Source organism: Phyllobates terribilis, unplaced genomic scaffold (assembly GCF_046119375.1).
Source record: "Phyllobates terribilis strain yellow unplaced genomic scaffold, ASM4611937v1 Scaffold_1__5_contigs__length_1240528914, whole genome shotgun sequence".
Lineage (NCBI taxonomy): Eukaryota > Metazoa > Chordata > Amphibia > Anura > Dendrobatidae > Phyllobates > Phyllobates terribilis.
In genome coordinates this window covers 1,116,737,132-1,116,761,034 of record NW_027362761.1, presented here as the reverse complement: position 1 = coordinate 1,116,761,034, position 23,903 = coordinate 1,116,737,132, and the positions used below count along the sequence as shown (strand labels likewise).

Genomic DNA, 23,903 nt, shown 5'->3' with positions numbered 1-23,903 from the left:
CCGGGTGTCGGCCTCCGGACGATCAGACATTGATGACCTATCCTAAAGGATAGGCCATCAATGTAAAAGTAGTGGACAACCTCTTTAAGGTCTGGGCTTTGACTAGGTCACTCCAAAACATTTACACGTTTCCCCTTAAACCACTCAAGTGTTGCTTTAGCAGTATGCTTTGGGTCATTGACTTGTTGGAAGATGTACTTTCATCCCAAGTCTCAAATCACTGACAGACTTAAACAGGTCTTGCTCAAGAATTTCTCAACATCCATCTTTCCCTCGACTCAGACCATTTTCCCTGTCCCTGCTGCTGAAAAACATTCCCACAGCATGATGCTGCCACCACCATGTTTCACTGTGGGGATGGTGTTCTTGCAGTGATGAGCTGTGTTGGTTTGGCGCCTGACATAGTGTTTACCTTGGTGGCCAAAAAAGTTCAATTTTGGTCTCATCTGACCACAACATGTTCATCCAAACATTTGGGGAGTGTCCCACATGTCTTTTGGCAAACTAAAAATGAGCCTTACAATTTTTGTGCGCAAGTAAAGGCTTTTTTCTGCCCACTGTTCCATAAAGGCCACCTCTATGGAGTGTACAGCTTATTGTGGTCGTATGGACAGATACTCCAGTCTCTGCTTGGGAATTCTGCAGCTCCTTCAGGGTTACGTTTGGCCTTTCTGCTGCCTCTCAGATTAATGCCCGCCTTGCCTGGGCTGAGAGATTTGGTGGGCGGTCCTCTCTTGCCAGGTTTGTTGTGGTACCATGTTCTTTCCATTTGATGATAATGGATTTGATGGTGCTCTGGTGGATCATCAGAGATTGGGATTTTTTTTTATAACCCAACGCTGACTTGTACAGTACTTATTATTATTTATTTATATAGTACCATTGATTCCATGGTGTTGTACATGAGAAGGAGTTACATACAAAATACAGATATCACTTACAGTAAATAAACTAACAATGATAGACTGGTACAGAGGGAGGAGGACCCAGCCCTTGCAGGCTTACATTCTACAGGATGATGGGGACGGAGTAAGTAGGTTGGGTGTTGCAGCAGGTACTTTTCAACAACTTGGTCTCTGACTTGTTTGGAGATCTCCTTGGTCTTCATGGAGTTGTTTGTTTAGTGATGCCTCTTTGCATAATGGTGTTGCAGCCTCTGTGGCCTTTCAGAAAAGTATATACTGACAGATCATTTGACACTTTGTGCAATCTAAGGTGGACTTCCTTTCACTAAGTATGTGACTTATGAAGGTAATTGCTTTCACCAGAAATTTTTAGGAGCTTAAGAGCAAAAGGGGTGAATACATAAGCACAGGACAATTTTTAGTTATTTTATGCCATACATTTAATTTATGCCTGTATTTTTCTTACTTCACCAACTTAGACTATTTAGTGCTGATGCATCACACACAAATCGGATTACAAAAATATTTAAACACAGGTTGTAATGTAACAAAATAGGTTAAAAAAAAGCCAATGGGAGTGAATACTTTTGCAAGCCACTGTACTGGGAGATGTAGGTTCATACAACAAAAATGCATATGATGGGGCTCAACTGACATTGCAATTGATCCCTGTACTAAGCTTGGCAATGTATTCATTTACTGATCATGGTTCTGGTTATGTATTCATGCACTGATGGCAGTTCCAGTGATGTATTCATGCACTGATGGCAGTTCCAGTGATGTATTCATGCACTGATGGCAGTTCCAGAGATGTATTCATGCACTGATGGCAGTTCCAGAGATGTATTCATGCACTGATGGCAGTTCCAGTGATGTATTCATGCACTGATGGCAGTTCCAGTGATGTATTCATGCACTGATGGCAGTTCCAGTGATGTATTCATGCACTGATGGCAGTTCCAGTGATGTATTCATGCACTGATGGCAGTTCCAGTGATGTATTCATGCACTGATGGCAGTTCCAGAGATGTATTCATGCACTGATGGCAGTTCCAGAGATGTATTCATGCACTGATGGCAGTTCCAGTGATGTATTCATGCACTGATGGCAGTTCCAGTGATGTATTCATGCACTGATGGCAGTTCCAGAGATGTATTCATGCACTGATGGCAGTTCCAGTGATGTATTCATGCACTGATGGCAGTTCCAGAGATGTATTCATGCACTGATGGCAGTTCCAGAGATGTATTCATGCACTGATGGCAGTTCCAGTGATGTATTCATGCACTGATGGCAGTTCCAGTGATGTATTCATGCACTGATGGCAGTTCCAGAGATGTATTCATGCACTGATGGCAGTTCCAGAGATGTATTCATGCACTGATGGCAGTTCCAGTGATGTATTCATGCACTGATGGCAGTTCCAGAGATGTATTCATGCACTGATGGCAGTTCCAGTGATGTATTCATGCACTGATGGCAGTTCCAGAGATGTATTCATGCACTGATGGCAGTTCCAGTGATGTATTCATGCACTGATGGCAGTTCCAGAGATGTATTCATGCACTGATGGCAGTTCCAGTGATGTATTCATGCACTGATGGCAGTTCCAGTGATGTATTCATGCACTGATGGCAGTTCCAGTGATGTATTCATGCACTGATGGCAGTTCCAGTGATGTATTCATGCACTGATGGCAGTTCCAGAGATGTATTCATGCACTGATGGCAGTTCCAGAGATGTATTCATGCACTGATGGCAGTTCCAGTGATGTATTCATGCACTGATGGCAGTTCCAGTGATGTATTCATGCACTGATGGCAGTTCCAGAGATGTATTCATGCACTGATGGCAGTTCCAGAGATGTATTCATGCACTGATGGCAGTTCCAGAGATGTATTCATGCACTGATGGCAGTTCCAGTGATGTATTCATGCACTGATGGCAGTTCCAGAGATGTATTCATGCACTGATGGCAGTTCCAGTGATGTATTCATGCACTGATGGCAGTTCCAGAGATGTATTCATGCACTGATGGCAGTTCCAGTGATGTATTCATGCACTGATGGCAGTTCCAGAGATGTATTCATGCACTGATGGCAGTTCCAGAGATGTATTCATGCACTGATGGCAGTTCCAGTGATGTATTCATGCACTGATGGCAGTTCCAGTGATGTATTCATGCACTGATGGCAGTTCCAGTGATGTATTCATGCACTGATGGCAGTTCCAGTGATGTATTCATGCACTGATGGCAGTTCCAGTGATGTATTCATGCACTGATGGCAGTTCAAGTGATGTATTCATGCACTGATGGCAGTTCCAGTGATGTATTCAAGTACCGATGGTAGTTCCGGTTATATACTCATGTACTGACGGTGGATCGGGTGCGGTATTCATGTACTGATTGTGGTTCGGGTGCTATACACATGTAGCAATCCATGACTTGTCAGGTAATGTGATGCATTTATATAATAATAATTGTATTGTGCAGTCTGAAAAGTTAATGGAGATCTGTAGGATGAACCCTCATAAGCCATCTATATGGGCATGCAGTTCATATAAAGTTGCATAAACTGATACCTAGATATTTGTGAATCGATGTTTTATTCCAGAGAAATCCATGTTTTTCTTAATATGTAAATAAGCTGTTAAGATCTGTGGGCCGGATACAGATCTCCCAAAGAGAGTCTGCCTCCAAAGCTTATTTTAAATGAAAAGGGCGTTACCAGTATGAGACATGTAATGATTGACTGTAGTATGCCAAATCCTAACAGCGTGTAATATACTCACTGTCAGGATTCGGATCCGCTTGCCAATTCGAGCCGTCATCACATGGCCATTCATATGCAATCTTCATACTTGTTATCTACACGTGACCTTTTTTGTTTTGTCTGTGGTCACTTCTTTTAACCTCTTCAGAGTTTGAAAGCCGAGAAGCTCTTAAAATAAGTAGCATGCTCATGCGTTGGGCGGCCTCCGTTTGGAAGCCACTCACTATTTAAAGTTTAAATTACTAAAAAAGGAAGCTGCTGTCGCAGAACCGATAAAGACAACAGAGACACTTCAGGAAAAACATCGCTGGCATTCTCCTTGATTTTTATAGGATAGAGCTTCGACCAATGTTATTCAATGGGGCAGCACATCAGTGCTGATGCCACTCTCTAAGAAATTGGATGCCACTCACCCAATCAAGTGTATGGGTGCATGGAAAACATCGGACTGCACTCAGATGTCATCCGAGTGTAGTCAGATTTCCGCGGGCTCACACAATGGAAAAGATTGAGACATTTTGTTCTCCATCTGATCCTCACCTATCCTATGGCTCTCTCATCAGAGATCAAACTTGGATCAGCGTTTGATGGGAGTATCATTACCATAATCAAACCGATTCTCCTGGAGGAGAGAATTTGCAGTGTCACCCTGTCCTAAGTGTGCAAATCGCATATGAGCAGTCAAATGACAACTTATGAAACCGCTTAAGCTGTGTATAGGAGGGGTCACAAAACTGAATTTTTTTGCCCAAGTGACAGAAAACTGAGATCCACCTTTGAAATACAGTGGCATGTAAAAGTTTGTGCACACCTGGTCAAAATTACTGTTACTGTGAACAGTTAAGCAAGCTGAAGATGAAATGATCTCTAAAAAGCTTAAAGTTAAAAGGTGACACATTTCCTTTCTATTTTAGGCAAAAATATAAATTTATATTTTCATATTTTACATTTTAAAAATTACAAAAAGGAAAATGGGCTGATGCAAAAGTTTGGGCACTCTACATTGTTTGTACCTAGTTGCATCCCCTTTTTCAAGTATCACAGCTTGTAAACGCTTTTTGTAGCCAGACAAGAGTCTTTCATTTCTTGTTTGAGGGATTTTCATCCATTCTTCCTTGGAAAATTCTTCCAGTTCTGTGAGATTCCTGGGTCGTCTGGCTTCCACTGCTATTTTGAGGTCTAGCAACAGATTTTCAATGATGTTCAGACCAGGGGACTGTAAGGGCCATTGTAAAACCTTAAGCTTGCACCTTTTGAGGTAGTCTATTGTGGATTTTGATGTGTGTTTAGGATCATTATTTGTAGAAACCATAATCTTTTCAACTGCAGCTTTTTCCCTCTACCCGTGAAATATTCCCCGTGCAATTGGCTACAACACAACCCAAAGTATGATTGATCCACTCCCATGCTTTAATGGTTGGCGACATGTTCTTTTCCTGAAATTCTGTGCCCTTTTTTCTCCACACATACCTTTGATCATTGTGGCCAAAGAGTTCCATTTTAACCTCACCGGTCCACAGGACTGGTTTCCAAAATGCATCAGGCTTGTTTAGATGTTCTTTTGCATACTTCTGACACTGATTTTTATGGTGAAGATGCAGGAGAAGTTTTCTTCTGATGATGCTTCCATGAAGGCCATATTTCTACAGGTGTCTCTGAACAGTAGAACAATGTACTACAACTCCAGAGTCTGCTAAATCTTTCTGAAGGTCTTTTGCAGTCAAGCAAGGATTCTGATTTGCCGCTCTAGCAATCCTATGAGCAGCTCTCACTGACATTTTGCTTGGTCTTCCAGACCTTATCTTGACCTCCACTGTTCCTGGTAACTGCAATTTCTTAATTACATTTCGAACTGAGGAAAGGGCAACTTGAAAACGCTTTGCTATCTTCTTATAGCCTTCTCCTGCTTTGTGGGCCTCCGCCATTTTCATTTTCAGAGTGCTAGGCAGCTTGCTTAGAAGGACTCGTGACTGCGTTTTTTGGCACAAGGTTAGAGGAGGGAAATATATAAAGCTGGGAAATTTGTATCACCTGGTCTTTCCCAACGATTATAGTGAGCAAGCCATAGCCCTAACAGGCTAATTAAGGTCTGAAACCTTGGTCAAAGTTATCTAAGCACAAAAATCTCCAAGGGTGCTCCAACTTTTGCATTGGCCCATAATCCTTTTTTTAATTTTTAAAATGTAAAAAATTAAAATATATATTTTTTTTATCTAAAATACAAAGGAAATGTGTCATCTTTAACATTAGGCCTTTTAGAGATCATTTCATCTTCAATTTGCTTAACTGTTCACAATAACAGTAATTTTAACGAGGGGTGCACAAACTTTTAGATGCCACTGTATGTGTATCATGTTACAGTTACAGTGTATATAAACACGGTACATTACAGTACATATATGGAAGATACATTATGATATATATGCATGTGGATAGAGTGTATGTGTGTATATATATGTACATATATATACTGTATATACATATATATGGGTATGTTACAGCATGCAAGATGAGTATATATGGGTACATTACATAGTATCTAAATATACGTGGGCAAGTTACAGTATATATACACATGGGTATGTTACTATATACAATATGTGGGTACGTTACAGTATACAGTATGTGGGTAGTAGTGATGAGCGAGCGTGCTCGCAACTGCTTGGTACTCGCCCGAGCATCTCACTGCTCGAGATGCTTTGGGAGTATTTCCGGGTTACTCGGGCGGGAGCTCGGGTCTCCGCCCTGCATGTTTGGCACTCTTTACAGAGCCAATGAACATGCAGGGATTGCCTGCCACGCACTGTAATGCCGTAGCCATAGTGGTTGTGGCATTATATTCATTGGCTGGCCACACAGCGTCATCAGGTCTATTTAAGACCAGGCGCCGCCATGCTCGTCACAGTCACTCCGGAATCAGGCAGAGTAGGGAGAGCTGCTGCTGTGTGAGGGACAGAATTTCTGGTTTATTAGTTAGGTATAGGTATTCCACAGCAAGATATATATACATCTGAACTAACAGTCCTTCTGAGAACTAATCCAGCTGCATATATTACTGGTGAGGGTGATATCAGGAGTTAGGCAGGCAGAGTTTGTGGACACTGTAGAGCAGAATAGGGTCCATTGCACGTTCTGTCTGCTGCTGCTGTTACAGATATCCATAGCCCTAGATATCAGGGCTAATTGTTTTTTTGCTCTTAATACTGATTATTTGCTTAAAAAGCAATATAGTACACCATTTAACTGCTCCATTTGCTTGTTAGTAAAATAAAGCCAGATTTTTTTTATTTTATTCGCATTACTGTATTGTGGAAGCAAAGAAACTTATCCATCATCACACGTGATCCCATATTACTGCGGTAATAATCGTCACATTTTTTGGAGCGGGCCAAAAATGACACTCCTATTAAACTCTGCCAATTGTGTGTTGTTGAACCTAGTCACACTTGGTCACTAACCAATACCATATCTCTAACGCCACTGCTTAAAACCGAGGTTATCAGACGGAATCAGATATTACTGCGCTAATAATACAGAATTTTTTGTAGCGTGCCAGATATTACACTCCATTTAAAGTCTGGCAGTTGTGTGTTGTTCAACTTATTCACTTTTGATTGCTGACCAATATCATGCTAATAGGCCACTGCCTAAAACCATGGTCATCAGATGTGGTCCGATATGACTGTGGTAATAATACAGACATTTTGTGGAGCGTGCCAAATATTAGAGTCCATTTAAAAAGGGCAAGGCACGCATAGGCCGAGGCCGTGGTCAAGATGAAACTGTGCCTGCTCAGGTAGCACAACAAACACCCACATCATGTCGAACTACCTTCCTGTCCCAATAACTATGGGGCCGCGGAACGCCACTCTTGAAGCCAGAGCAGTGTGAAAAGGTTGTTGCTTGGATAGCAGATAATGCTTCCAGTCAGTTTGCCACCACCACCACCCTTCCACACGGTCCAGTCTCAGTAGCCGTGAGTCTGGACCACCTATTCCTCACCCTGACCCTCTTTCCTTTCACCATGCCGAGTGCCCGGGGACAAGTGATCCCACACTTGGACACTCCAAAGACCTGTTCACTTTTCCATTTATAGATTCGGGTCTCTCGCCCGGCCAAGCGGGGCAAAAGGAGATCGCATGTAGCGATGCCCAAATATCTGAGCAGCCAAGGTCACATGAAGGCGATGGTGGGAAACTGCAATTACTGTCGCAAGAGGTGAATGATGATGATGATGAGACACAATTGCCAGCAAGTAAGGAGGAGGCCCAGGGTGTGTATGAGGAAGACGGGGTGGTGGGCAATGAAGTCACCGACCCAATGTGGCAAGGTGACATCCATAGCGAGGACAGCAGCACAGAGGGGGAGGGATGCGTAGCACCACAACAGGCAGGAACAAGCAGTGGGGCGGCCACAGACAACGCAGGCAACTGTTCCCCAAAACACCAATATGACGGAAGTTGCCAGTCCAACTGTTAGGTCTTCCAGAGTCTGGCTCTTTTTTAAAGACTGTCCAGATAACTCCATAAAGGCCATTTGCAACATCTGCTAGGCCAACATCAGCAGGGGCAGCAAAACTACCAGTCTAACCACCACCAGCATGATCAGGCACATGGCAGCAAAGCACCCGACTAGTTGGGCCAAACGCCAGGGTCCAGAAAGAGTGTCTGCTGGTGACACCACTGCTTGTTCCGCTGTTGTGCGTGCACGCCAATCCCTCTCCATAGCGCAGGAGAAGATGCCTGCCGCCCTGCGCCTGTCGTTGCACACTTGCAACCACCACCATCAGCAACCATGTCCACGCCCTTGTCCCAGTGCAGCGTTCAGTCGTCCCCATACCCCAGTCCTTTGAAAGCAAGCACAAATACGCAGCCAACACCCCACAGGCCACACTACTAAACTGCCACATTTCTCGAATGCTTGCACTTGAAATGTTGCCTTTTAGGCTTGTGGAGACTAAATCTTTCCGCAACCTCATGGCGGCAGCCGTCCCTCGGTATTCAGTCCCCAGCCGCCACTATTTCTCCAGGTGTGCTGTCCCCGCCTTACACAAGCACGTGTCCAGGAACATTAGACGTGCCCTCAACAATGCAGTTACTGGGAAGGTCCACCAAACCACGGACACATGAACAAGTGCTTGTGGCCAGGGATGGTACATCTCGCTGACGGCACAATGGGTTAACATAGTCGAAGTCGGGGCCCAGTCGGACCCTGGGACGGAACACGTCCTCCCAACTCCGAGGATTGAGGGCCATGCATCAATCAGGGTTGCCCCTACATTCTTCAGCTCCTGCACCTCCTCCTCCTCAGCCTCAATTTCTGAAATGACCACAAGTCGAAAGTTGGAAGCACTGCCTCGGCAAAGTGGCAACAGGTTGTGCTGAAGCTAATATGCTTAGGTGACAAACCGCACAATGCTGAAGAGTTGTTGACAGCTGTAAAAGAGCAGGCAGACCTGTGGCTGTCACAGCTGAACCTACAGCCAGGCATAATCGTGTGTGACAATAGCCGGAACCTGGTGGCGGCTCTGAAGCTAGGCAAGCTCGCACACGTACCATGCCTGGCCCATGTGTTCCACCTAATGGTTCAGCGGTTTCTCAAAACCTACCCGGATCTGCCTGAGCCGCTTGTCAAAAGTACACGTGTGTGCACGTTTTCAAAAGTCACCTACAGCTTCCGCAGCCCTCGCCGTGCTTCAGCAGCATTTGCAGCTTCCAGCTCACCGACTGGTGTGTGATGTCACCACGCATTGGAACTCAACCTTGCATATGCTGGGAAAGATTTGTGAGCAGCAGTGGGCTGTTGTTGAGTACCAGCTTCAACATGCCCGTCGTTATTCAGGTTAGCCTCCGCACATAAGAGCTGATGAGTGGGCATGAATGTCAGACATCTGTGCCATCCTCCAAAACTTTGAGGACTCCATCAAGATGGTGAGCGGCGATGATGCCATAATTAGCGTCACCATCCCACTTCTCTGTCTACTGAAACGCTCGCTGCTTACAATTAAAGAGGAGGTATTGCAGGCGGAGCACGATGAGATGGAGCAAGGAACTATACAGGATGATTCCACACAGCTCAGCCTCATATCATCCCAATGTGAATTGGATGACAATGAGGAAGAGGAGGAGGAGGAAGAAGAACAGGAGCTAGTTTCCTGTGCTATAGACGGTACTACCCGCACAACTGTCATACCGTCTGTTCAGCGTGGATGGCCTGAGGTGAGGGAGAACGAGGAGGATGAGGAGGAGAGCATGGTCACTCGTCCTCTTGGTCAGGACAGGGAAGATGTGGCTGTTGGCAGTCTGGCACACATGCCTGACTATGTTCCTCTGCCTTTCCCGTGACCCTCGCATTGTACACATTTTGGCCGACAGTAATTATTGGTTGGTCACACTTCTAGACCCACGCTACAAGAACTTTCTATCTCTCCTTCCCATGGCAGAAAGGTCTAGTAAAATGTTGCAGTACCAGAAGGCCCTTGTTGAGGAATTATTAAAAAAATTCCCATCTGAAAACAATGGCGGCAGAGGTCACAGTTCCTTGGACAACCAAGGAGTACAGGCGAGGGAGACACAAATACGATGCAGCAGAGGCAGGGGAACACTGTCAAAGGTGTGGGACAGTTTTCTCAGACCCTCCCAGTGCCCAGACCCTGATGGGCGAGATACTCTGACAAGGAGGAAAAAGTTTGGAAGATGCTGAAGGAGTACCTTGCCGACCGTACTTGCTCTCTATACCTTGGAGGTCCTGGCCTGCCCTGCCGCTGGCATTTTGTCAGAGTGGATTTTTAGTGTCGCTGGTGGAATTATTACAGATAGGTGCGTCCGCCTGTCAACTGAAAATGCTGACAGGCTGACTCTTCTAAAAAATGAACAAAGGCTGGATTGGGACAGACTTCTCAACACCACCGAATGATAGCAGCGGAACAAAGTCAAATCCAGTGGCTTTTTGGGGGGGTGGAGGGGGAGGGGTCTATTCCCATGCACCTCTTCACACCCAGACATGGGCATACGCTTCCTGATTTTGGCTATTTTCTGTTGTCCTCCTCTTTCTCCTTATCCTCCACCACCATATCACCAGGGTGACTGTGATGCAACTGCAACACCCACATAATTTTTTTAAGGGTGTTTATGACGCCCGTAGGAAATTTTTTTAGAGACCTACCTCTAACATTCTGTACATTATACAGTATGTTTATGTATACCCCCCAGGGGTAAATGTTTTTCAGCCCATGCACTTAGTGCATGGGCATTACCAGTATGGGAGACCCACTCTTTAACAATGGTAACAATTTTTTTAACCCTCCGTCACATACAATAGGCCTGACAGGCACATCTCTTTTATTTGGCGGGAGTTTTGAAATGTTTGTATTTCAGAGTTATTCGTTTTATGTTAAGTAAATGGGTTTTTTTTGCACCTGATTATGTGTAGTCTCTTTTATTACATCCCTATGAAGGTCACTTATCACTTTTAGAGCACTGAAATTGTAAACATTAGATATTATAGGTATTTTTCTAGCCTGCGCCTGACAGTCACATTGTATGTGAACTCGTTAGAACCGATATTGTATGTGACGGAGGGTTAATGAGGACGTCCTATGTCTCTTCAAAGGGGAATTGGGATGAGTAAAAAGTTTTGGCAGCCCTTGTTGTCACTGCATATGCAATAACAGTATAGGAGACCCACTCCTTTATAATGGGAACATATTTTTACTGAGGCCCTCCTCGACGTCTCTTCAAAGGGGTATTGGAGCGCGTCCTAATTTTTGGCAGCTCTTGAACTTGCTGCATACGCAATAACGGTATAGGAGACTCACTCTTTAATAATGGGAACAACAAAGCCTAGAAGCTGATGGCCCTCTAACAATAGCGAGGGCCGGCTGCTGTCCCTTTAACAATAGTAAGGGCCGTCTGATGGCCCTATAAAATTAGGCTTTGTGACTTTCAGAGTTCCTTCATCATAAATGAAACAGGATGTGTCTGATCATGTCTCACACACCACATTGCCAGATAACGTAGTAAAATGTTAAAATTACATTTACTGGTGAAGGTTATTTTTCACTGTTGAAAGCAATGCAAAACTGCAAAAAAGCATCAAAAACGCTATGTGTGAACATAGCCCAAGGTGTGAAGGAGTATTTTTGTTTTTGGTTATTTATTTTGCCTTATATACAAGTCATTACCCTGGAAAGTCCGTAAAAGTGGCGTAATACTCTGACAACATTGTTGACAGCAGTGACCTGGGAGTCAGAGATGCTTCCAAGGGTTTTTCCCATGCTGTTAAGCACTCATCCTATTCTGATTTGGGCAATTTTTAGGCCCCTTGCAGACCTCTGGGGGGGGGGGGGGCTTCCGGAAAAATGCTCCAGTTTCCCATAGACTTACATTGGGCTCGTTGCTCGGGTCAATCACCGGAGCATTCCAATTTGCTCGACCCGAGCATCGAGCACCCGAGCATTTTAGTGCTCGCTCATCACTAATTATGATATACAGGTGCATCTCACTAAATTAGAATATGATCAAAAAGTTAATTTATTTCAGTTCTTCAATACAAAAACTGAAACTCATATATATTATATAGAGTCATTACAAACAGCCAATGAAAACACAAAAGTCATTATCTCAGTAAATTAAAATACATAATAACAGCTTGAAAAATGTTTTTAAAATCAGAAATGTTGTCCTACTGAAATGTATGTTCAGTAAATGCACTCAATACTTGGTCGGGGATCCTTTTGCATCAATTACTGCATCAATGCGGCGTGGCATTGAGGCGATCAGCCTGTGGCACTGCTGAAGTGTTATGGAAGCCCAGGTGGTTTTGATAGCAGCCTTCAGCTCGTCTGCATTGTTGGGTCTGGTGTCTCTCATCTTCCTCTTGACAATACCCCATAGATTCTCTATGGGGTTAAGGTCAGGCGAGTTTGCTGCCAATCAAGCACAGTGATACTGTTGTGTGTAAACCAGGTATTGGTACTTTTGGCAGGGTGGACAGAGGCCAAGTCCTGCTGGAGAATGACATTTCCATCTCCAAAAAGCTTGTCGGCAGAGGGAAGCATGAAGTGCTCTAAAATTTCCTGGTAGACGGCTGTGCTGACTTTGGTCTTGATAAAACACAGTGGACCTACACCAGCAGATGACATGGCTCCCCAAACCATCACTGATTGTGGAAACTTCACACTAGACCTCAAGCAGCTTGGATTGTGGCCTCTCCACTCTTCCTCCAGACTCTGAGACCTTGATTTCCAAATGAAAATTGGAGCTCTGGGACCTTGAGGAGTGTGTCAATGACTGCCTTCTGGACATCTGTCAAGTCAGCAGTCTTCCAAATGATTGCGGAGCCTACTGAAACAGACTAAGGGATCTTTTTAAATGCTTAGGAAGCCTTTGCAGGTGTTTTTTGTTAATTATTTTAATTTACCGAGATAATGACTTTTGTGTTTTCATTGGCTGTAAGCCATAATCATCAACATTAACAGAAATAAACACTTGAAATTGATCACTCTGTTTGTAATGACTCTATATAATATGAGTTTCACTTTTCGTATTGAAGAACTGAAATAAATTAACTTTTTGATGATATTCTAATGTAGTGAGATGCACCTGTATATGCATGTGGATACAGTGCATCAGTGTATGTGTATAAATATATATATATATATATATATATATATATATAGGTATGACACAGCATGAAATATGAGTATATATGGGTACATTACAGAGTATCTAAAGATACGTGGGCACATTACAGTATACAGTATGTGGGTACGTTATAAATGGGCACGTTGCAATATATCTGAAGGTGGGCACTTCCTGTTGGTATAGCGATGCACACGCCTGGTATGTGGCGGTGCTCACGCCTGGTATGTGGCGGTGCACACGCCTGGTATGTGGCGGTGCTCACGCCTGGTATATGGCGGTGTGCACACCTGGTATATGGCGGTGCACACGGCTGGTATATGGCGGTGCACACGGCTGGTATATGGCGGTGCTCACGCCTGGTATATGGCGGTGCACACGGCTGGTATGTGGCGGTGCACACGCCTGGTATGTGGCGGTGCACACGCCTGGTATGTGGCGGTGCTCACGCCTGGTATATGGCGGTGTGCACACCTGGTATATGGCGGTGCACACGGCTGGTATATGGCGGTGCTCACGCCTGGTATATGGCGGCACTGGGGTGTGATGGAGCTGTTATTCTATAGCACTGCTGTCACTGCTGGGTGTTTGCAGTGTGGTGATGGAGTTGCCCTCGGCTGTGACTTGTACCCGGTGCAGATCTCTAGGGCAGGACCTCTATACTGTGCGGGGCCTGGGGGTGATGAGTCTGTGGCTCCAGCACTGTCACTCCTCGCTGCACCGGTCATGATGGACGTGACCTAAGTGTCTCTAGTGCAGCCGCATCCAGCACAGCAGGGGCCGCACGGAGGGAGCGGGCACGTCCTCACCTCCCAGTCCCGGCCATCATCCGTGTCTCCCCCTCCTCCGCTCCTCATCATGCTCCGGCTCCCTGCAGCCCCCCAGAATCACGGCTCCAGCTCCAGGGAGGACGCATGCGCATTGCACACCTGCAGACGTTCCCGGTCAGGGTTGGACTGCGGGCAGCCAATCAGAGAGAGGAACGGGGGCTATTCCCAGTCAGGGAGGATTCCCTCATCACCCAGTGACGTCACCAGCACAGGGATCCGGCTCCTGTTTTCTTGCACAGCCACATACTGTTATATTAATAATGTATTCTTATATTGTATACAGGCATCAATAATAATTTATTCTCATATTATATACAGACATCAATAATAATGTATTCTTATATTATATACAGACATCAATAATAATATATTCTCATATTATATACAGACATCAATAATAATATATTCTCATATTATATACAGACATCAATAATATATTATCATATTATATGCAGACATCAATAACAATATAGTCTCATAGTACATTATATATATATAATGCTATTATAATACACAGATATTAATATTATATTATTATAATATAGTGTCATACATAGTAATATATTCTCATAGTACTTAATACAGATACATGTGTTATCATAATGTACAGATATAATATTAATGTATTAAATTATAATAATAGTAAATAAAATACTACATTAGATATACAGACATTATAAATAATTCAATATATTATAATACTATAAAATACAGGCATCGTGTGCACAGTACACTCATCTGGTGCTGGGGTCCAATGCTGCTATAATACATATATTTATTATAGGGGGTGCCTGTCAGTTATGGGGGCAGCTGTAGGTTCCCATGCCGCCTGCTTTATGACATATTCACCCATAGATCAGTCGATAAGTCATTGCTCAGTAGGGCAAAGTCTATTTTATAAAATGTAAGTTCAACTTTGGACAAAATGTTGCTGTTTTTATACAGAATTAATTGATATAAAAAGGTGATAAATGTCATAGATTAGGGGCAAATTCATTACTACTGACTGAGGCGCCGTACCAGTGTCTCCCCCGGGGCAGCCGGCTCCAGGATCATGACTATGTGCGGGGACGGTTACATAATGTCAGACATAGTTTTCCAACACTTTTCTAGAAGTCACATAAAAATCCTTAGGAAAGAAAAGTAGCAATTAATGCAAACCTGAAACAGTAACGGCTGACTGCCCCTTCATCATTACTCCCAATATAGTCACCTGTCAGAAAAAGTGGAGCAGGGGCTTCCCAAATATGGCTCTGAGCGAAAAAACAGCCTGATATGTCTTCTCCTGTATATATATCCTGTGCTGGTTATGATACAAGATGTTCAGCCCCAGCCGCCTCTATGTGTCCACAGCTATCTATATATCTCTCTGCTTTATCTTCGCTTTATACTGTCACTGACAGGGGCATATACAGAAATCACATTCCCCCAGAGCAAAAGGTTTATTGGCTTCCCCGCTCTCCCCCTAAAAATAGTCAGTGAAAGAGGCAGGGTCACATGCCGCTATCCAAACCCCTAAGCCATTTAGTGTTCTCAACAATGATACCGCTTTCATGGACATTATAGAGTATGATGTCCCCCCCGCACCCCTCCTACACACACACAGAATGATACTGCCACTGTGAATTCCCCCCCACAATTTCACCCCACAGTCTCCCCATATACACAGTAAGACGCCCACAAAGTACCCCCAACACTGTATGATACCCCACAGCATGATGCCCCTAAATTGTCTCCCACCACAGTATAATATCCTCATAGTTCTCGGACACACAGTATCATGGCCCTCACACAATATGATAACTTGTCAGTATGATGCCCCCCACTCAATATGATACCCCCACAGCTCCACACACAAGTATGAGGGCCCCTACACCGTAAGATGGCCCCTCAGTATAATGCTCTCACAGCCCCCACTCAGTATGATGGCTCAACATTCAGTTTGATAACCACTACAGCCTCCCACTAAGTATGATTCCTTCACAGCCCCCCACTCTGTATGATGGCCCCTACAGTCCTTTATTTAGTATTATGGTCCCCATAATGCCTCACTTTGTATCATGCCTCCATAGCCCACCCCGACTCAGTATGATGGTCCCCACAGTCTCTCACTTATTATGATGGCCCACACAACCCCCCATTCAGTATGATGGCCCCCACCGCACCTCACTCAATATGATGGCCTCCATTAGCCCCCCACTGAGAGTCATGGCCATCATAGCCCACCACTTTCAATGAAGGCCCCCGTACAGCCCATCCTCAGTATGATGGCTCCCACATCCCCTCACTATGATGGTCCCCACAGCATCTCACTTAGCATGATGCCCCCACAGCCCACCCCCCATTCTTTATGATGACCCCTTCAGTCCCTCACTTAAGCAGCAGCAGATGGAGCTTCTAGCCGAGGTGATCCGTGGCAGGGAAACCGCCGTACCCCAAAGTCCAGGTGATGACTCACACATCAGGAAGACGGTAAGAAGAGCCTTACACAAGATGACTCCGGGTAATGACGTTGAGGCATTCCTGACTGTGTTTGAAAGGGTGGCGGAAAGGGATAAATTGCCTCCGGAGCAGTGGGTGGAGGTTCTGGCGCCATATTTAACAGGGGAGCCGCAGAAGGCCTTTTGACTTGGCCTTGCAGGATGCAAAGGTGTACGCCAAATTGAAAATGGAGATTTTGGCGTGCTTGGGAGTGACTCTGACTGTCAGGACGCAAAGGGTGTACCACTGGTCCTATTACAATGACAAACCTCCCTGGTCTCAAATGTTCAACCTCCTACACCTGGTTCAAAAGTGGTTGCAACCTGAATCTTCCTCCCCAGCACAGATGGTGGAGAAAGTTGTCATGGACAGGTTCATACACTCCCTTCCGAGGTCGTTGCAATCCTGGGTTGCCCAGGGAGATCCCCGTAATGCCGATGACCTGGTGGCGTTGGTGGAAAGGTACCAGGCAGTAGAGAGTTCTTTGGGGAAACAAGGGGTCGTAGCATCTCCATACTGTGGTTCCCCAAGGGGAGCGGACACCCAAAAGAGGGGCACTAGAGCCACATCGGCGGGGCGTCCAAGAGCCCAGTAGGGGTCCGAGTTGCTGGCAAAGGCCCGTCCAATATCGTAATTTGTTGGAGGTGTCACAGCTCAGGTCACATAGCCGCTTGCTGCCCCATGACCAACAAGCCAATGGACTGCAGCGCTGTTCCTCAACCAGGCGAGGGTCTGTAAGCATGCCCCATGCCAGTAAATGGAGTGCAAATGACTGGTCTGTTGGACTCGGGGAGTTTGGTAACCCTAATGAGGGCTACAATTCCTCATCGGCTGATTCCGTGGAAGAAGGTCGGCGTCCGTTGTATCCATGGGGACGTTAAGGACTACCCTGTGGCCCGAGTGGTCATAGACACAAACTGTGGCGCCGAGTCCCATGAGGTGGGCATAGTCAAGGACCTGTTGCACTCTGTTATAATAGGGCGGGACTTTGCCTTGTTTTGGGACTTGTGGGAGAAAGGAAGGATGCCGACATTTTCAGATAACAACCAGGTCGCTCCTAAAGAAACGCAGGCCATAGCCGATGGGTCTCCTTTTTGTGTGCTTGTTGGGGATGAGGCCAACATCCTTGAGCTGGAGGTGTCCGGGGGAAACTTTGGAACCGCCCAGCTCAGAGACTTAACTCTGAGTTTGATAATGTCACTGTTCTTAATGGTGTTGCTCAAGAGCCGAGGGCTGACACCCGATATCCGTACTTTGCCGTAAATGGGGAGCTACTATATCGGGTCACCAAGCTCAGAGGAGAGGTAATAGAGCAGTTACTATGGCCAGGGCCGTACAGGCGCAATATATTAGATATGGTCCATGCACATTTCTTAGGTGGTCATCTGGGGGTAGAAAAGACCCAGGAAAGGATCCTACAGAGGTTCTACTGGCCTGGGTGTCACCGAGAGATCTTGAATTATTGTAGGTCCTGTCCCACCTGTCAGCTGATCTCCCCGGTGGCTCACTTCCGTAGCCCTTTAGTGCCACTGCCTATCATTAAGGTCCCGTTCGATCGCATCGCCATGGATCTAGTGGGACCCCTGGTCAAGTCCGCCAGAAGACATCAGTATATCCTGGTGGTGCTGGACTATGCTACATGGTATCTGGAGGCTGTACCACTACAAAACTTCTCCTCCAAGTGTATAGCCCGGGAGATGGTCCATATTTTTTCCAGGACGTGGTTGCCTAAAGAGATCCTAAAGGACCAAGGGACTCTGTGGCGCCCCTGAGGGTTCGACCGCCACAGGGATGCTGCACTTCTTTAATGGAATGTAGTGTTCCTCCTCTGAGGTAAGAACAGTGTGATGTCGGGACCCAACCTTTGCATCCAACACCACATTTCTCCACCAGAGGGGGCTAGAATGCACTAGGTGCTGCCCTCCTGGTTACAGGGAGACTGGGGAACCAAGAGTGAGGGGAACCAGTTAGTGGGTGAGGGTGGAGGACTCACAATTTAGTGACACTGTAAATTTCATATTGAATAAAAAGCCATCTTTGGTTTTGGTCTTTGTGCTGTCAATTACTGAGTGGTACTGTGATCTCCCACCCTGAACGCGGATCCTGTGTGGGCCTGCACCGGATGGGGACACAGCCCTCGTACCCCGGCCTTGGGACGAGGGGCAGGTTGCAGATGAGGAATGTCACAACCCGGTCAAAGACCATGACCAAGAAGGCCCGGAGCTTAAGAGTGTAGCTCCACAGCAAATGGATCCCGGGGAGGATGCAGACGGAGCGGCGTACTCCACCTGTCCTCACCACCTGATATATTCAGAGGGAGTCCGGCTGCAAGATTGGTACCGGCCCCCGACACCTGACCTTGCTACTCCATGTCCTGGTCGGGAAAGCCCGGTAGGCCCTGAGGATCCCACCGGGTATCGGAAGGAGCGGAGCTGCCACCCGTGCCCTTGTTCTGAGAGGAGCTCAGAGGGAGACCTGGCCTATTCACACACACAGGAGAGGATACGGTCTGTAGTTCAGAAACACTTCGGTGTAGGGTCCTGATCGAATGCTGGACTTACTCAGAGGTTGTCGGACCCCCCCGTCCCTGGTGACCGCAGGACTCCGCGGGGAGCAGGGAGTCGCCTTCCTTCTGCCATCTCTAATGTGAGTAAAGCCTTGGAAGTTCACCGCTATGGCCTCCGGACTGTTTATTCTGCGCTACACCGCACAACGCCGCACCCGTACTCCTCTACTACTACCCTCTCCATCCTGTCCCTCTGCCCTGAGGCCTCGCTCCGCCTGTGGGGAGTAGTAATAACTTTGGCCGCCATAACACCATGCCTCAGCGGACTGCAGCTGGGCTGGTGGCCTTCACCAGGTGCCACAGGTGGCGTATTCGTAAATCAGCCACTCAACCCGGATAAGCCCACACCATCCTTTTTAAATTGTGACAGCCCTGAGCACGGGTCGGGTCCGGGCCACGGCTGCACCCCATCTCTCCATCATAGGACCCGACTCCGAGTCCCCCATCTCCCAGGGTAAAGAAAAGGGCTTTCGAGTAGAGGCGTCACAACTCCATTTATGTCAAAGGTGAAGAGGGAGTTGTGTAAGACCCTTCAAATCACACAACTCAGTACCTCAGTCTACCACCCACAGGCAGATGGCTTGCTGGAGAGGTTTAATAAAACCTTGAAGGCCATGTTGAAGAAGGTCGAAAAGAAAGACGGCCGGGACTGGGACTGTCTATTGCCGTACCTTCTATTCTCCATCAGAGAAGTCCCACAGGCCTCTACTGGATTCTCCCCTTTTGAGCTGTTGTATGGCAGACACCTCCGTGGACTCCTGGACGTAGCAAAGGAGAACTGGGAGGCGGAGTCTACACCCTACAGGAGTGTGTTCGAACATGTTGCCCAGATGCAAGAGAGGATTGCAGAGGTGATGCCCATTGTAAAAGAACACCTCCTCAAAGCACAAGAGGCACAGTCGAGGGTGTACAATAGGTCAACGAGGGTGAGACTCTTCAACCCTGGGGATCGGGTACTGGTACCCATGGTACCTATGGTGGAGAGCAAATTACTGGCTAAGTGGCAGGGCCCCTGTGAAGTAGGAGAGAAGGTTGGCGATGTCAACTATAAAGTCCACCAACCAGGGAGAAGGAAGCCCTACCGGGTGTACCACGTCCACCTGATTAAGCCATGGCGAGATTGGGAGCCAGTGGAAGCTCTGTGCTTGGTGGCGAAGACTGAAGCTGATGTGGGAGAGGCCAAGGAGGCAAAAGCAACAATGCCAAGAGTTTCTACAGCAGAACAGGGACCTGTTCTTTGATCTACCGGGGTGTACTCACATCATAGAGCATGAGGTGCTTACAGAGTCTCATGTCCAAGTAAATATGAAGCCATATTGGATCCCTGAAGCCCGCTGAGAGGTAATCTCGAAAGAGGTGAAGCGCATGCTGAGTCTAGGTGTCATTGAAGAGTCCAAGAGTGGTTGGTCCAGTCTCATAGTCTTAGTGCCGAAACCAGATGGAGAATGGTGATTTTGCAATGACTATAGGAAACTGAATGAGGTCTCTAAGTTTGATTCATACCCAATGTCCAGGGTAGATGAACTAATTGAAAGGCTAGGACTGGCCAGGTACATTACCACTCTTGACCTCACAAAAGGCTATTGGCAAATTCATATGTCCCAAGATGCCAAGGAGAAGACGGCATTTTCAACACCAGATGGCTGTTTCCAGTACACAAAGATGCCGTTTGGGTTGCAAGGAACTCCAGCTTCGAGAGAGCCATGGACCGGATCCTAACTCCCCACAAGAAGTATGCAGCGGCCTACGTGGATGATATCGCGATCTACAGCCAGGATTGGGGAAGCCATCTGAGCAAAGTCCAGGCGATATTTGATGCTCTACGGAAGGCAGGGTTTTCCATCAAACTGAAGAAATGTGCCATGAGCATGGAGGAAACCAAATATTTGGGCTACTGTATGTCATAGACAGAGGCGAGATAAAGCCCCAAATAAATAAAGTTGATGCGATCCAGGGTTGGCCACAACCTCTCTCAAAAAAGCAGGTCAGAGCGTTCCTGGGCATTGTGGGCTAACTTCGCCATGATAGCCGACCGTTGACAGACCTCCTTAAAGGGACAAAATCGGCTATGGCTAAGTGGTCTCCAGAACCTGAGATGGCCTTCCAGGAACTAAAGCAAGCCCGATGTAAACAGCCAGTGTTGGTGGCACCGGATTTCTCTAAAGAGTTTGTGGTCCAAATGGATATGTCAGATAACGGGCTGGGTGCTGTCCTATCACAAGAGATGAACGGGGAAGAGCTCCCCATAATGTATTTAAGCCAGAAGCTGACATCTTGTGAGAAGAATTACTCCATAGTGGAGAAGGAATGTTTAGCCATCAAGCGGGCGTTGGACACTCTAAGGTACTACCTCTTAGGCAGGAAGTTCAGGCTGGTGTCAGACCATGCCCCACTAAGGTGGATGAGTGAGAAGAAGAGGAATAATGCCCAAGTGACCAGGTGGTTCCTAGCCCTTCAGGATTTTAGCTTCCATGTAGAGCATAGGCCTGATAAAGTACATGGCAATGCTGACGCATTATCTAGGGTCCACTGTTTGCTAGCAGAAGGTGCCAAGCCCCCTGGCTTTGGGCAGAGGGGGATATGTAAGATGGCCGCCGGACAGGTCCTTGAGGGGAGATATGTATCATCAAGGTTGGTAGCTTCGGTGATGCAAACCCGGGAAAGCATGCTCCAGCACACGTAGTGCTGATAGGGTTAATAGGGCATATCAGGGCCGGTTTTTACGAGCAGTCATAAGAGATGGGAGGGAATGGCTGCTCACATATCCCCACTCCAGGGCGTGGTTCTTGTAAATAAAATAGAGACCGAGTGTCTCATTCAGTTTCTATGGCTGGAGGTGTGGAGTCTTCCAGCGTGTGTGCTAAAGGACACTGACCGTGAGCATGCGAACCCGCAGTACAGTATGGACTGTTTATTTTCTGTTTTGCTACTCTGTGCCGGACTAGGCTGTGTTTCATTTACTTTTAAAGTGCGGTTTATGAAGTTACAATAAACCTGCCCTGCCTTGAACATTTTTAAAGAAACCGCTTCCTCTGCCTACCTCAAAAGCCGCTGAGTGAGTAAAAGCCTACAGCATTTACAAAGCTGCAAACTATTGTTAATTGATGTATATTGTAAATACTCTTCTTTCCATACACACTTTTAACAATATTTTTTCCTGAGACAATCCAAGTAAGTACCGTATTTTTCGGACTATAAGACGCACCAGACCATAAGACGCACCCCAAATTTTGGGGTGGAAAATAGGAAAAAAACTATTTTTTATAAGATGGGGTCCATCTTATAGTCTGATTAGGTATCTTACCTGGGGGGGGGGTGGAGCAGGATCGCAGGTTCCTCCGTTCCCTGCCTCAGGAACCCGGCGGCAGCAGAAGAGGTGAGATGCCGGTGTCTGGTTGGGGCCTGTGGACTGGCCTGGCCTGGGGCCTGTGGACTGGCCTTGCCTGGCCTGGGGCCTGTGGACTGGACTGGCCTGGGGCCTGTGCACTGGACTGGCGCCTGTGGACGGGACTGGCCTGGGAACTGGGGCCTGGGAACTGGGGCCTGGGAACTAGACTGGCGCCTGTGGACTGGGGCCTGGGAACTGGGGAATGGGGACTGGACCTGTGAGCGGCGTCCGGCGGTGAAGCAGAGGAGCCGGGGCCTCTGCCGGGCTGTGAGTGGTTTCCGGGGATGTGGCAGAGCAGCGTGTGCGGTTTCCGGCGGCTGGAGGCTGTGATCTACAGGAAAATGTCCGCCGGAGCTCTGGGTCGGCGCATGTGCCGCTTCCGGCGGCCATTTTCCCATGGATTACGGCCTCGGGAAGATGAAGCCGCACACGCTGCTCTGTCGCACCGCCGGACACCGCTCACAGGCCGGCAGAGTCCCCGGCTCCTCTGCTTCACCACCCGACACCAGCACAGGTACAGGCCCCGGCTCCAGCCGCATCTCACCTCTGCCTCCGCCGGAGGATCCTGCAATCCCTGCTCCACCACCACCGGTAGAGTACCGTTCGGACCATAAGACGCACCTCCCATTTTCCTTCCAAATTTTGGGGGAAAAAAGTGCATCTTATGGTCCGAAAAATACAGTATATACGGTCATGGCCAAAAGTGTTGGAACCCTTGAAATTATTCCTGAAAATGAAGTATTTCTCCCAGAAAATTATTTCAATTACTCATGTTTCGTTATACACATGTTTATTTTCCAAAAAATCAGAGACAAAAAGGCAAATTAAACATCATTTCAAACAAAACCTCCAAAATGGGCCGGACAAAATTGTTTGCACCTTTCCAAAATTGTGGGTAAACAACTTTGTTTCAAGCATGTGATGGTCGGTCAAACTCACCTGTGGCAAGTAACAGGTGTGGGCAATATGAAAATCACACCTGAAACCAGATAAAAAGGGGAGAAGTTGACTCAAACTTTGCATTGTGTGTCTGTTTGTGCAATACTAAGCATGGAGAACAGAAATAGGAAAGGAGAACCGTCTGAGGACTTGAGAACCAAAATTGTTGAAGAATATCAACAATCTCAAGGTTACAAGTCCATCTCCAGAGGTCTTAATGTTCCTTTGGTGCGCAACATAATCATGACACTGTAGCTAATCTCCCTGGACGTGAACAGTAGAGAAAAATCGATGAATGGTTGAAATACAGGATAGTCCGGATGGTGGACAAGCAGCCACAATTCAAGCTGTCCTGCAGGCTCAGGTTGCATCAGTGTA

General features: G+C 46.7%; 1 protein-coding gene across 3 annotated transcripts in view; it reads right to left on the bottom strand.

Moving 5' to 3' along the window:
* CCDC149 (coiled-coil domain containing 149) overlaps window positions 1–23,903 on the bottom strand; it is a 92,327-nt gene that overhangs the window by 65,720 nt on the left and 2,704 nt on the right. For 2 of the 3 annotated variants that reach the window (XM_073646732.1, XM_073646749.1), the window contains exon 1: window positions 14,131–14,275. The exons of the other annotated variant lie outside the window; for it this stretch is intronic. In XM_073646732.1, the coding sequence (XP_073502833.1) occupies window positions 14,131–14,181 (51 nt within the window). In that variant the 5' untranslated portion in view covers window positions 14,182–14,275. Of the gene's footprint in view, window positions 1–14,130; window positions 14,276–23,903 lie in introns of those variants that run through there. 3 annotated transcript variants of the gene reach the window in all.